At 36.2% G+C, this 12,861-nt stretch overlaps 1 protein-coding gene across 9 annotated transcripts in view; it reads right to left on the bottom strand.

Annotated features, from left to right (window-relative positions):
- The window catches only part of LOC106978664 (uncharacterized), a 139,021-nt gene that overhangs the window by 53,166 nt on the left and 72,994 nt on the right, over nt 1–12,861 (bottom strand). For all 9 annotated transcript variants that reach the window (XM_053211959.1, XM_053211955.1, XM_053211961.1 and 6 more), the window contains 10 exons: nt 12,352–12,405; nt 11,346–11,450; nt 8,161–8,214; nt 7,404–7,508; nt 7,174–7,227; nt 6,803–6,904; nt 6,236–6,289; nt 5,444–5,547; nt 4,601–4,655; nt 2,135–2,233 (listed from right to left, as the gene is read on the bottom strand). In XM_053211959.1, coding sequence (XP_053067934.1) covers nt 2,135–2,233; nt 4,601–4,655; nt 5,444–5,547; nt 6,236–6,289; nt 6,803–6,904; nt 7,174–7,227; nt 7,404–7,508; nt 8,161–8,214; nt 11,346–11,450; nt 12,352–12,405 — 786 coding nt within the window. The remainder of the gene's footprint in view (nt 1–2,134; nt 2,234–4,600; nt 4,656–5,443; nt 5,548–6,235; nt 6,290–6,802; nt 6,905–7,173; nt 7,228–7,403; nt 7,509–8,160; nt 8,215–11,345; nt 11,451–12,351; nt 12,406–12,861) is intronic.

Raw genomic sequence — 12,861 nt, 5'->3', positions numbered from 1 at the left:
TAAATGGTTTTATTAAATAATAAAGATGAAAACTGTCAAAGTTTATTTCACCTAATATTTAAGAAAATTCAGGTTATAACTATTCCATGATTCTTAGAAGAAACAATGAATTCAATGGCGACTGTTACAAGTGTGTTGGGATGTGATTTTTTTCTGAGCAAATTAGGTTATTGTACTCCACAGCTTTTGAACTTTGAAATGAGACATATAAAAATAACCTTTACCAAAAGATTGACTTTGTTCCAAGAGGTCCTTTAAAATCTTTTGAAATTGAAAACACTGTATGTTGAATGTCCTATCATATTATTCATGTACATATTATTCATGTACAATTTTTTTTCTTCAATTATTAAATGTTCTAACTCTGCCAGGTCCACATTCGTTAGTGGCTTTGTGTGATTTGAGTAATCCTTCAATCTTACTTTCCTCACTTTTTAAAATTATGTATCTCTCAGTATTCGTTAGGATTGTTATCTTGTGTTACCACATGTTGATGCAATGGGCAGGTAGAGACCAGTGTTAAGCAGTGAGGGATATTTGATAGGAACTAGTTACTTAAATGGTCAATTTAGTGATCCGCTGAACCTAATTGGTAGATAAAAACATAGCCAAAATCCTGTCATTTTACCACACCATTTGTATACATCTTTTTAAAAAATTTTTTAATGTTTATTTATTTTTGAGACACACACACACACACACACACACACACACACACACACACACAGAATGTGAGCAAGGGAGGGGCAGAAAGAGAGACAGACACAGCATCCGGAGCAGGCTTCAGGCTCTGAGCTGTCAGCACAGAGCCTGATGCAGGGCTCAAACTCACAAACCGTGAGAGCATGACCTGAGCCGAAGTTGGACGCTTAACCAACTGAGCCACCCAGGCACCCCATGTATTCATCTTAAATTAAACACAAAATAAATTAAGCTTAAAAAAATAGAATTTAAAACATACTTTGTGTAACAGACTAAAAAAAAAAAAGAGCATTTAAGAAAAGGTAAACGTCCCTTCTTTTACCTCTCCTCAGCTTCAGTACCTCTCCTATTACTAACAGTTTTGTGTATAGCCTTCCAGAACTTTCTTATGTTTATGAAGTGTATTACATATATTTTTAAAAAATTGTAATACTATACATATTTTTCTGTTAACTTTCTTTGTTATAGTGACCAGAAAAGAAAGCATCTCAATATCTATGAATAGAGAAATGAGGAATGGCTGAATAATTACATTTCATTTACATTTGTAAATAAAAAAGGCAGATGTTACCACTTTACACTGACAGATTCCTCAGAATGTGCCAATCTACACAGGCTCCTCTTTACACGGGACATACTGCATTATCAAGATTTGACACATGGAGCTTTCTCCTGAAGGCACAGACAGGTGTGTGGCATTTCTAGGTTGTAGTTTTGAGAACCCTGTGTCAATGACAGGTGCACTTAGTGGCTGTCAAATCTTCATATTCTTTTATAAGCGAATAAGCCATCCGGCTCAATGGTCAGAACACAGAGAGGACTGTATTTGGCAGGTACACACAATGGCCTTGGCACTGAGGAGTGGAGCCTCTCATGGATGATGTTCTGCACCATGGTGTGAATGGCAGTGATATATGGATCAGCGAGAAAAAATAAAAAAACCACATTGCAGATCCTATTTTTGTAAAACCAGACAACAAAAATCCCTCCCCTTCTCACTAGCATCCACCCCTAGTCCAAGATGTATAAAGAAATAGATGAGAGGTTTTAAAGCAACAAAAATGAACAGCCTTTGGGGCACCTGGGTGGCTCAGTCAGTTGAGCATCAACTTCAGCTCAGGTCATGATCTCACGGTTCCTGGGCATTGGGCTCTGTGCTGACAGCTTGGAGCCTGGAACCTGCTTCGGGTTATGTGTCTCCCTCTCTGCCCCTCCCCTACTCACATTCTGTCTGGCTCTCTCTCAAAAATAAATAAACGTTAAAAAAAAAAAAACCCTAAAAAAAAAAAAACAGCCTTTTTCCTCCCTGAGTTCTTCTGCAAGCTATTCAAATGCCTTCAGGCAACAAATAATTTAAACCTTCGAAACAGTCAAAATTAATCCTGCAAGCACAACATCTGTTTAAAATCACAGTGTTTTCTATAATGCTCACCACGCAGAAGATCCTTTAACAGATTCAGTTCCTTTTCTGTCAGCTTGACCTCCATGGCTTCTAAAACAGGATCCAGGTTATTTACATCAATCTTCCCTCCTTGAAAACATGAAAAGGAAAGAAAAAATGGAATGAATACAAAATATTTAGAAAAATTCATGAACGTATATTATTATCTTCAACTAACAGACATGAATGTTTTCCCCCTTTCCCCCAGTTTTATCTTATTTAAAAAAATTTTTTAATGTTTATTCATTTTTGAGAGACAGAGAGAGACAGAGCATGAGCAGGGAAGGGGCAGAGAGAGGGAGACACAGAATCCGAAGCAGGCTCCAGGCTCTGAGCTGTCAGCACAGAGCCCGACGCGGGGCTCAAACTCACGAACTGCAAGATCATGACCTGAGCCGAAGTCCATCGCTCAACCCCCGAGCCACCCAGGCGCCCCTCCCCCAGTTTTATTGAGTAATTGACATATGACAGTATATAAGTTTAAGGTGTACAATATATGCATATATATACACTGCAAAATAATTACCACAATAAGGTTAGTTAACACATCTGTCATCTCACATAGTTACATTTTTGGTTGTGTGTATGGTGAGAACTTTTAAATTTACTCTTTCAGCAATTTCCAAAAATATGATAGTGTTGTTAATTATAGTCAACGTGCCTTACATTATATCTCCAGAACTTACTCCTCTTATAGCTGGAAGTTTGCATCCTTTTGACTACCTTCACCTATTCCTCTCCCCAACCCCCTGCCTCTGGCAGCTACCAATCAGGTCTCTGTTTCTATGAGTTTGGTTTTTTAGATTCCACCCATAGGAGGTATCACACAGTATTTGTTTTCTTCTGTCTGACTTATTTCACTTAGCATAATGCCCTCAAGTTTCATCCTTGTAAATGGCAGGCTTTCCTTCTTTTCTGCGGTCAAATAATATTCTATTATGTATTATGTATGTACATATATATATATTTATTCTATTTTCTTCATTCATCTGTCAAGAGACATGTTGTGTCTTTGTCTTGGGTATTGCAGATAATGCTGCAATGAACATGGGGGTGCAAATATCTCTTTAAGATAGTAATAGTTGGTGCTGTTACATGAATATACTGCTAAAAGAGAATGACTTCACAATCTAGCATAACTGCTAAAATTTTCAAGCAAAGAACAAAACTACAATATATATGTACAGCTCTTTACAAGCTGAGTTACAATTTAAAGAGTTAAAAGCAGGGGCACCTGGGTGGCTCAGTTGGTTGAGCGTCCAACTTCAGCTCAGGTCATGATCTCATGGTTTGTGAGTTCGAGCCCCACATTGGGCTCTGTGCTGACAGCTCAGAGCCTGGAGCCTGCTTTTGGGCTCTGTGTCTCCCTCTCTCTCTGCTCCCTCCCGCCCCCACTCGCACTCTGTCTCTCTTGGTCTCTCTCTTAAAAATAAAAAAGCATTAAAAGATTAAAAAAAATAAAGAGTTAAAAGCAGAGTTAGAATTAGAATTTGTTTCCTCAAACGTTAAACATACAGGCCCAGGAAAAAGTTAGGTGGGGCAGGGCTGAGCAAGTGTAACTAAAGAGCAATAACCAGTAATCTCCACCAAGAAGTAGAAATTATAGTCCTTTCCTAAACTCTTACTCTGAGATTGTTTTGTTTGCTTCTGCTCACATTTTGGAGTAAGTCCCAAACCTTCTTCCTTTCTCCTTCCCACCTTCCTCCCTTGCACACGCCTGCCTGCCTGCCTGCCTGCCTGCCTTCCTTCCTTCCTTCCCTCCTTACCTTCCTTCCATCTTTATTTCTGTTCATATAATTGTTTCTTCAGAGAAAGCTTCAAAAACACAATGCAGGGGCGCCTGGGTGGCTTGGTCGGTTATGCGTCCGACTTCAGCCCAGGTCATGATCTCACCGACCGTGAGTTGGAGCCCCGCGTCGGGCTCTGTGCTGACAGCTCAGAGCCTGGAGCCTGTTTCGGATTCTGTGTCTCCCTCTCTCTCTGCCCCTCCCCCGTTCATGCTCTGTCTCTCTCTGTCTCAACAAATAAATAAACGGGGGGCGCCTGGGTGGTGCAGTCTAGGTTAAGCGTCCGACTTCAGCCAGGTCACGATCTCGCGGTCCGTGAGTTCGAGCCCCGCGTCAGGCTCTGGGCTGATGGCTCGGAGCCTGGAGCCTGTTTCCGATTCTGTGTCTCCCTCTCTCTCTGCCCCTCCCCCGTTCATGCTCTGTCTCTCTCTGTCCCAAAAATAAATAAAAAACGTTGAAAAAATAAATAAATAAATAAACGTTAAAAAATAAAAATAAAAAAAAAAAACCACAATGCAGTAGAGAACTTTTCATCTAAGATAAAGTAAGGATTACTACCAGCAAAAACATAGATGTGGTACAAGAAGCAAAATAAGGTGTTATATCCTAGTGATATAAATTTAATGCTTAAGGATATTTCATATGCCTCATCTTTGTGCTTCTTACTCACTTTTATTATACTTCACATCCTTCGGCAACCTGCTTTGAAACACCTTTCCGTGGGCTGTAAGAAAAAGTACAATTCAGATCTCCAGAAAACCAAAACATTACAAATTATATGATTGTAGAAAGATACATTTCAATGATTTGCTTTAAAAATGCACTTATTTTATAGTTATACGATGTGGACATTTAAAAATATAAATGTTTGTGGTGCCTGAGTGGCTCAGTCGGTTAAGGATCGGACTCTTGATTTGGGCTCAGGTCATGATCTCCGTCATGAGACTGAACCCCATGTCAGGCTCTGTGCTGAGTGTGGAGCCTGCTTGAGATTCTCTCTCTCTCTCTCTCTCTCTCTCTCTCTCTCTACCCCTGCCCTGCTCATGTGCGATAGATAGATAGATAGATAGATAGATAGATAGATAGATAGATAGAGATAGATAGATGTTTTCCACAGTGACAAACTTACCCATTCGTTGGAATTACAGACATTTATTAAACTCTCCCATGGTGCCATTCTAAAAAATACATTAAAATATTTCTTCCTTTTTATTCTACTGATGTCCTCTTTCTCCTTCATTATGTTTCCTTGCTCTTATTGCAAAACTAATACCAATCTGAGAGGATAGTATTAGTTACTCAGATTACTATATGGCAATGTAGAGATGAATTTCAGATTGTGTTCCAAGAGGTAATGAAAGAACTTCTTTTCAAGTCAGAAGTGCCTTTCTCTATTAATTTATGGCATTTTAAGACAAAACTGTACTACTAAAAGATTAAGAATGGCTCGCACTGACCCATAAAGTCAGGTTCCCTGGAAGGCATGGTGGCATTTATGTGGCATTCACTTAGCATCAAGGGGCAGTGTTTTCCTCAGTTGCTTGGCCTCCTTGTCTGTAAGCTCAAGCCCCATGTCTTTTAGAGTATTTTGTAGGTCCCTGGAATCAACCTTTTCTCCTTTGAAAAGACAGAATAGTTACAGGTTAAACTATTAACGGACAATCTGATTATTTAACATGATCTAAACATTTACTTTTGCTGCTCTAGTCCTTTCTCTGATACCAGAATGAAAAGGAAAGATGGAGTGAAAGATTTTCTAATAAAAAGAGTCAAATGCTAAATAAAAAATAGAATTTGTCCCTCGATATTAGCAAATGGGATGTATCCCTAACACTGGGAATGATATCACATAGTACAGAAGCAAATCTGGTCATATAATTATCCAGAAATAAGGTCAAGAGACGGTTAGTATGATACAAGACACAATTAACAAAGTGTGACATATTTTACTTTACTTTGTTAAAACTATGTAATTAGCTGTTGGTAATGGACTTTTATTTCTACAGCTCCACTCTGCTTTTGCTGTGATCATCTAGGTTTGGGTGTATAAATAAGAGCCAGGCACTTTTACTGAAAAAAAGCATCAAAGAATATATGACTTACAATGAAGAAATAGTCCTTTTGTTTTACTTATAAACCCAGATAATGTTAGATTAAGATGTTGATCAGTAGATGCACATATTTATCAAAATGAATACTGAAAGTATGTGAATCTGTAAAGCGGTAGTAGAATTTTGAGAAAATGCTATTAAAATTTTTAGTGTAAATCACAATTTGTTGCAAATCATTTATAACAAATTCTTGCCTGTAAAAGCTTTCACTTCATCCTTCAAAGTTTTCAGAGCAACTGTATTATCAACTGTAACAAAAAAAAACACATAACTTGAAGCTCATAAAATGATATAAAATAGCATAAGAACGCTCTCCTCCCCTTCAGATTATAACAGCATTTTGTTACTGGGCATTTTGTTATGCACTTTAAATAGCCATTCAGCAAATATTTACTCAGAATATGCTTGAATATAGAACAGAAGAAAAGATTTAAAATATTAAAAATATACTTATTTAAAAAATGTAAATTTGACTTTCTATTTCATAAAATATCAACTCTTGAATTTGATAACAAAAAGATGAGATTCAAAAGCGGCCATTTTGTAAAGGCAAACTTTGTTGTCCTCAGAACTTCGCAGACTCTTCTAGTGGCCATGCCACCTGTGTCCAAATACTACATTCTCAACTTCTTTGTCAGTGTTCTTGTCCCATCTACAATCTGGACCTCTTCTGCGTAAAAAGTTCCCTCGTTCCATTCCTTTCATTGCTAACGGTACATAACACCCAAAGCTCAAAATCCAATGGTATCTCACGTGCTCACCACTGACTGGCAGGTTTTCTTTCAGATCTTCAAGTTCCTGGTCTGTGAGTTTGATTCCCATGTCACCTAGAACGGTTTCCAGGTTTTTGATGTCAACTTTCCCTTAATCAGAAAGAGAAAGGCTCGTGAGGGAAATTTAGTGACTCTAAAAAAGTTATTTTTAGATTATTTTTTTAAGAGAGTAAGGGTCTTCCTACCAAGACTTGAAGCTAAAATTTTATTACCAAAACACGAATACCACAAAGCCCAACTCTGGACAAATATTTATAATAAGGAGTACAGTAACAGAATCAACATGGCATTTAAGGTTAATGGTAAAATATAGTTAGTGTTCCAATGGGAATTTAGGTTTATAGTGACTTTGTGCTCACCTGTAATAGCTTTCATTCCTTCCATCACGTCATGCAGATCAACATTCCCGTTTGCTACAGAAGTCCAAAAGAGACATGTAATCAATGACATGAGCTCAGAAAAAGATACACTTTGTTTATAGAGTATAATAAAGTCCAGCTAAATTTGTCTCACAACATAATTTTAATTGATACCCCTTTAAATCGAAGATCAAGATAAATAGATCCTGAATGCTACCTTTGGTACTCACCATCAACTTGTAGGTCTCCTGACAATCCAGCAAGTTCCTCGTCTGTGAGCCCCATTCCCATATTTCCCAAACTAGTATGGAGGTAATTCTTTTTAATCTTCCCATCTTAGGAAAGAGACAGTAAAGCAACATTTGAAAAAAAAAAGTTGTATAATAGTAAAATTTAAAAATGTTTTTTAGGAAAACTATTATTAACTTTAATGACCACATATTATTGAAACAAAAGAAACAAAAGATAAAATATATTTCATGCCTCTGCTATTATTACACTTTGACAAGGCTGAAATCCCAAATAGGCTTTTCCACTTAAAGACTCAAATAGAAAGTCAATGGAGTCAGAACTGCATTTCCTTTAGTCTATTCTTGTGGACAAGCCTACAAAGTAAGACAAGGTTAAGGTGCTGGAACAAACAGAACTGCAGACCACTAACTTAATTACTCTGCATAAAAAGTAGGGTTCTTTTTTGTTTACTGGCTTGACTTATTAGTGATTATTGTAGCTGACCATTGCTTTTCAATAACAACCAGGGTTTTTTGTTTGTTTTTGCCAGGGTTGGTTTTTCTTCTTGAGAAAAAGTTGAAAAAATCTAAGAAGACAGTGGACTTCCTGCCAAGAGAAAGTGTATATTAACAGCAGGTAAGGTGTAGTTACGCTGGGAGAGTTATAAATAAAAGCTTATATAGGGCCAAGATTCATGCTTGGATGGTGTATCTGGAGACCTAGATAACATGCCTTATAATTTCGTTTTTTACTTACTTTTGAGAGGCTTCATAGCCTTCAGTAGTCTATTACGATATAACTTTCCATTGGCTGTAAGAAAAGTCATAATTCATGTAATGGTAGAATGAATATGAGTTTCACAAAAATAGCATGAACTGAATAATTTCAGAAGCAGAAAATGCAGTCTTGTATCAACATACAAAAATCAACTGTATTGCTATAGAGTTGCAACAAGCAAATGAAAAGAAAACTTAAGAAAGCAATTTCATTTACAAGAGCATGAAAAGCATAAAATGCCTAAGAATAATTTTAACAAAAGAAGTACAAAACTTATACTCTGGAGACTATAAACCATTATAGAAAGAAATTAAAGAAGACCTAAATAAATGAAAAGACATCCTATGTTTATGGATTGGAAGACGTAATACTGTGAATGTAACAATATTCCCTAAACTGATCCACGGAGTCAATACATTCTTATAAAAAATTCCAGCTGGTTTGTTTGCAGAAACTGATGAGCTGGTCCTAATATTCATATGATAAAGCTCAGGCTCCAAAAAGCAAAAGTAATCTTAAAAAGGAAAAAGAAGTAGGGGACTCACACTTTTCAGTTTAAAAACTACAAAGTGACAGTAATCAAGACAGGGAGGTACTGGCATAAAACTAGATATATACATTAATGGAATAGAATTTACAATCCAGAAATAAACCTTCCAATGTTTGGTCAGCTGATTTTTGACAAAGGTACTTGCACATTCAATGAAGAAAGAACAGTCTTTTTAATAAATGGTGCTGGGACAACTGGACAGTCACATGCAAAGAGAATATTCTTTAGGATCCCTATCTCACATTTTATACAAAAAGTAACTCAAAATGGATCAAAGACCTAATTGTAAGTGTTAAAACTATAAAAATGTTGAAAGAAAACATGACTGTAAATTTTCTTAACCTTAGATTAGACATTTTTTTAATATATGACACCCAAACACAAGCAACAAAAGAAAAAGTTATACCCTGGACATCATCAAAGTTAAAAATCTTTTGTGCATCAAGGAACACTGTCAAGAAAGTAAAAAGAGAATTCACAGGACAGGAGAAAACTTTTGCAATCATGTATCTGATAAGGAACTTCTATCTAGAAAATATAAGGGACTTGTATCTAGAATGTATAAAGAACTTCCACGATTCAATAATAAGAAGATAACCAAATTTAAAAACGGATGAGGGTTATGAGTGGATTTTTCTCCAAAGGAGGTATACGTTTAGCCAATATTCACATGAAAAGATGCTTAACATCATTAGCAATCAGGGTAATGCAAGTCGAAACCAGAATAAGATACCACCTCATACTAGGATATTATCACACTAGGATATTATCAAAGGACAGAAGTAACAAGTGTTGACCAGGATGCGGAGGAACTGGAACTCTGATACACCGCTGGTGGAAATGGAAAGTAATGCAGCCTCTTTGGAAAACAGCCTGCACTTCCTCAAAAGGTGAAACACAGAATTACCATATGATCCAACAATTTCTCTCTTAGGTATATACCCAAGACAAATGAAAATATATATCCATGTAAAAACTTGTACATGAACGTTCATAGGAGAATTATTCATAATAGCTAAAATGTGGAAACAATCCAAATGCGCATCAACCAATGAATGGATAAATAAAATGTGTTATATCCATAGAATAGCCTATTATTCAGCAGCGAAAAGAAACAAAGTACAGTTGACTTTAGAAAAACAGAGGTTTGAACTGTGCAGGTCCATTTATACGTGGGGTTTTTTTTTTATAGTATAGCACTGTAAATGTATTTTCTCTTCCTTATGATTTTCTTAAATTATTTTTTTAATGTTGATTTAGTTTTGAGAGAGAGCTGTCAGCACAGATCCTGATGCAGGGCTCAAACCCACAAACCGTGAGATCATGACCTGAGCTCAAGTCAGACGCTTAACTGACTGAGCCACCCAGGTGCCCCACCTTATGATTTTCTTATTAGCATTTTATTTTCTCTGGCTTACCTATTGTAAGAATAGGGTATATAATACATATAACAACAAAATGTATGTTAATTGACTTTATGTTATCAGTTAGGCTTCTGGTCATCAGTAAGCAATTAGTAGTTAAATTTTTGGAGAGTCAAAAGTTATACACAGATTCTCGACTACACAGGGAGTCAGTGCTCTTAACCCGTGTTGCTCAAGCGTCAACTGTATTAATACATAACAGGACAGAGATAAACCTGGAAAACATTATGTGAAGTGAAACTAGTCACTACGGACCACGTATTATATGATTCTATTTATGTGGAATATCCAGAATAGGGAAACTGATAGAGACAGAAAATAGATTAGTGGTTGCCCAGGGCTGAGGGAGATGGAGAAATTGGGAGGTGACTGTTAATAGGTATGGAATATCTTTCTGGGATAATAAAAATGTTCTAAAATTGATTGTTGTGATGAATGTGGTGAATACATTAGAATTCACTTAATTGTATGCTATATTGGGTTACTTGTACAATATGTGGATGATAATTCAGTAGTACCATTATAAATATTTCACTTATGGGGTGCCTGGATGACTCAGGTGGCTAAGCGTCTGACTTCGGCTCAGGTCGTGATCTCGCAGTTTGTGAGTTTGAGCCTCGCGTCAGGCTCTGTGCTGACAACTCAGAGTCTGGAGCCTGCTTCGGATTCTGTGTCTACCTCTCTCTCTCTGCCCCTCCCCTGCTCGTGCTCTATCACTCTCTGTCTCTCAAAAATAAATAAACATTAAAAATTTTTAAAAAAATGTTTCACCTAAAATTTTCATCTTTATGTAACAGTGAAATTAAGGAAGAGAAGGCTTTTTCAATATGATAAGCTGGTCCCCTTGAGTGGGCCTACTGTACTGTACAAATATCTCTTTCCTTTCTTTTTAATTCTGACTTTTATTTTTAATTTCTTCCATTGCTCGCTTATCTCTCTCTTTTTCCTTCTTATGGTATAAGCCCTGAAGGGAGACAGTAGACATTTGTTGGCTCTGATGGCAACTTACATCTGAGGAGTTGCTTGGCTTCTAAAATAAACTCTAAACGACACTTACTGTTTTAAGATGTAGCTTACATTTTAGTTTTTTAAAAATGTTCCATCATGTTTGAGAAGAAGTGAAAATTTTCATGCAGATCTGTAAAAATCTAATTTCCCTGGAAGCTCCCACAGACACTTGTATGACTCACCATCAATTGGCAGCATTTTCAGCAGCTTCTCTAGTTCCTCATCTGTGAGCTCAATTCCGAGATTTCCCAGAACATTTTTTAGCTCACTAGATTCAATCTTCTCACCTTTGAAAATAAGAAATTTGGTATACATCTTCATTTCAGATAGCAGTAATAATTTTTTTTTTAAAGTTTTTAAATGTTTTATCACTTATTTTTGAGAGAGAGAGCGAGTGGGCGAGGGGCAGAGAGAGAGGGAGACACAGAATCTGAAGCAGGCTCCAGGCCCTGAGCTGTCAGCACAGAGCCTGATGCAGGGCTTGAACTCACAAGCTGCGAGATCATGACCTGAGCCGAAGTCGGACGATTAACCGACTGAGCCACCCAGGCACCTCCAGATAATAGTAATTATTTCTAATGAAAAAAGTTATTTTAGGATAATTAATACCATCTCCTTGTTTTCAGACTGAAAACTACAGTAATAAAAACAAACAAACATTTTCAACTACAGAATCAATGTAGATGATAGGTCAAATTTATTTTCTTAATGTGAACAAGAGAGTCTTCTAAAATCAGGACAGACTACTTTCAGAATGAAATTTGATCTATTAATTAGAAAAATAGATGCTTATATGGATTTTTCTTTGAAAAAGTATTTTAATTTAAAAAATAAGAATTATATGATACATACAATAAATTCATTACTTCCATCAATTTTAGGCTTCACTCTCTAATTTGCTGTGCCATTCTATACTGTGGTTATTAAACACTGGTGAAGTGAATTACATTATTGGCATAAACAACAGAGATTGTAGAATTTGAAAGCAAGAAATAGTATGGTAATTTCATTGCAAAATCAGATAATTTTATATCAATACATGTAACACTAGAAGCAAATATTTCATTAATAAATATAGAGAAATGTCAGAATTTACAAGTCAGTGATGAAGTACCAGGAAATATTAGCAAAAACCAAAATTTAATGTTGATAATTGGAATCCTAATTTTATAGTAACTTTTCAGTCACCTGTAAAATCTGTGATGTTTTCCATCAGTGTTTCTAGAGGAATTTTCTCATCAACTATAAGAGAAGATAAAATCGCAGTATATTATAGATCCCATATATTATGGATCTCATATATTATATAGACTTCAAATATTACATTCTAGATATAATACAAAAGTTTGTGGGAAAACATGGGAAGAACTATAACGGTTGCACTTAACTATGTGTCAGGCCCCATCATAATTGCTAATATTTACTTAAACAAATATTTTTGAACACACTTTTTAGATTATTATTCTACTCCACTTTTATTCTAAGACAAGCATGAATAACAAGAAAATTCTAAACATGAAAACCACGCAATCGCAATGGTGCAGTTTGGCCTATAATATCTCAAATTTATTTGTGTTAGTAAGGGGAAGTTACTTAGAAGTGAATGTGTCTAAAGAATCTGCATTCTTGTATTCAAAACTGGAAAGACTCAACTACTAAACATGATACTTACAGAGAACATAAAAGTCATACATATCA

Source organism: Acinonyx jubatus, chromosome E1 (assembly GCF_027475565.1).
Source record: "Acinonyx jubatus isolate Ajub_Pintada_27869175 chromosome E1, VMU_Ajub_asm_v1.0, whole genome shotgun sequence".
NCBI lineage: Eukaryota > Metazoa > Chordata > Mammalia > Carnivora > Felidae > Acinonyx > Acinonyx jubatus.
This window is presented reverse-complemented; position numbering and strand designations above follow the sequence as displayed.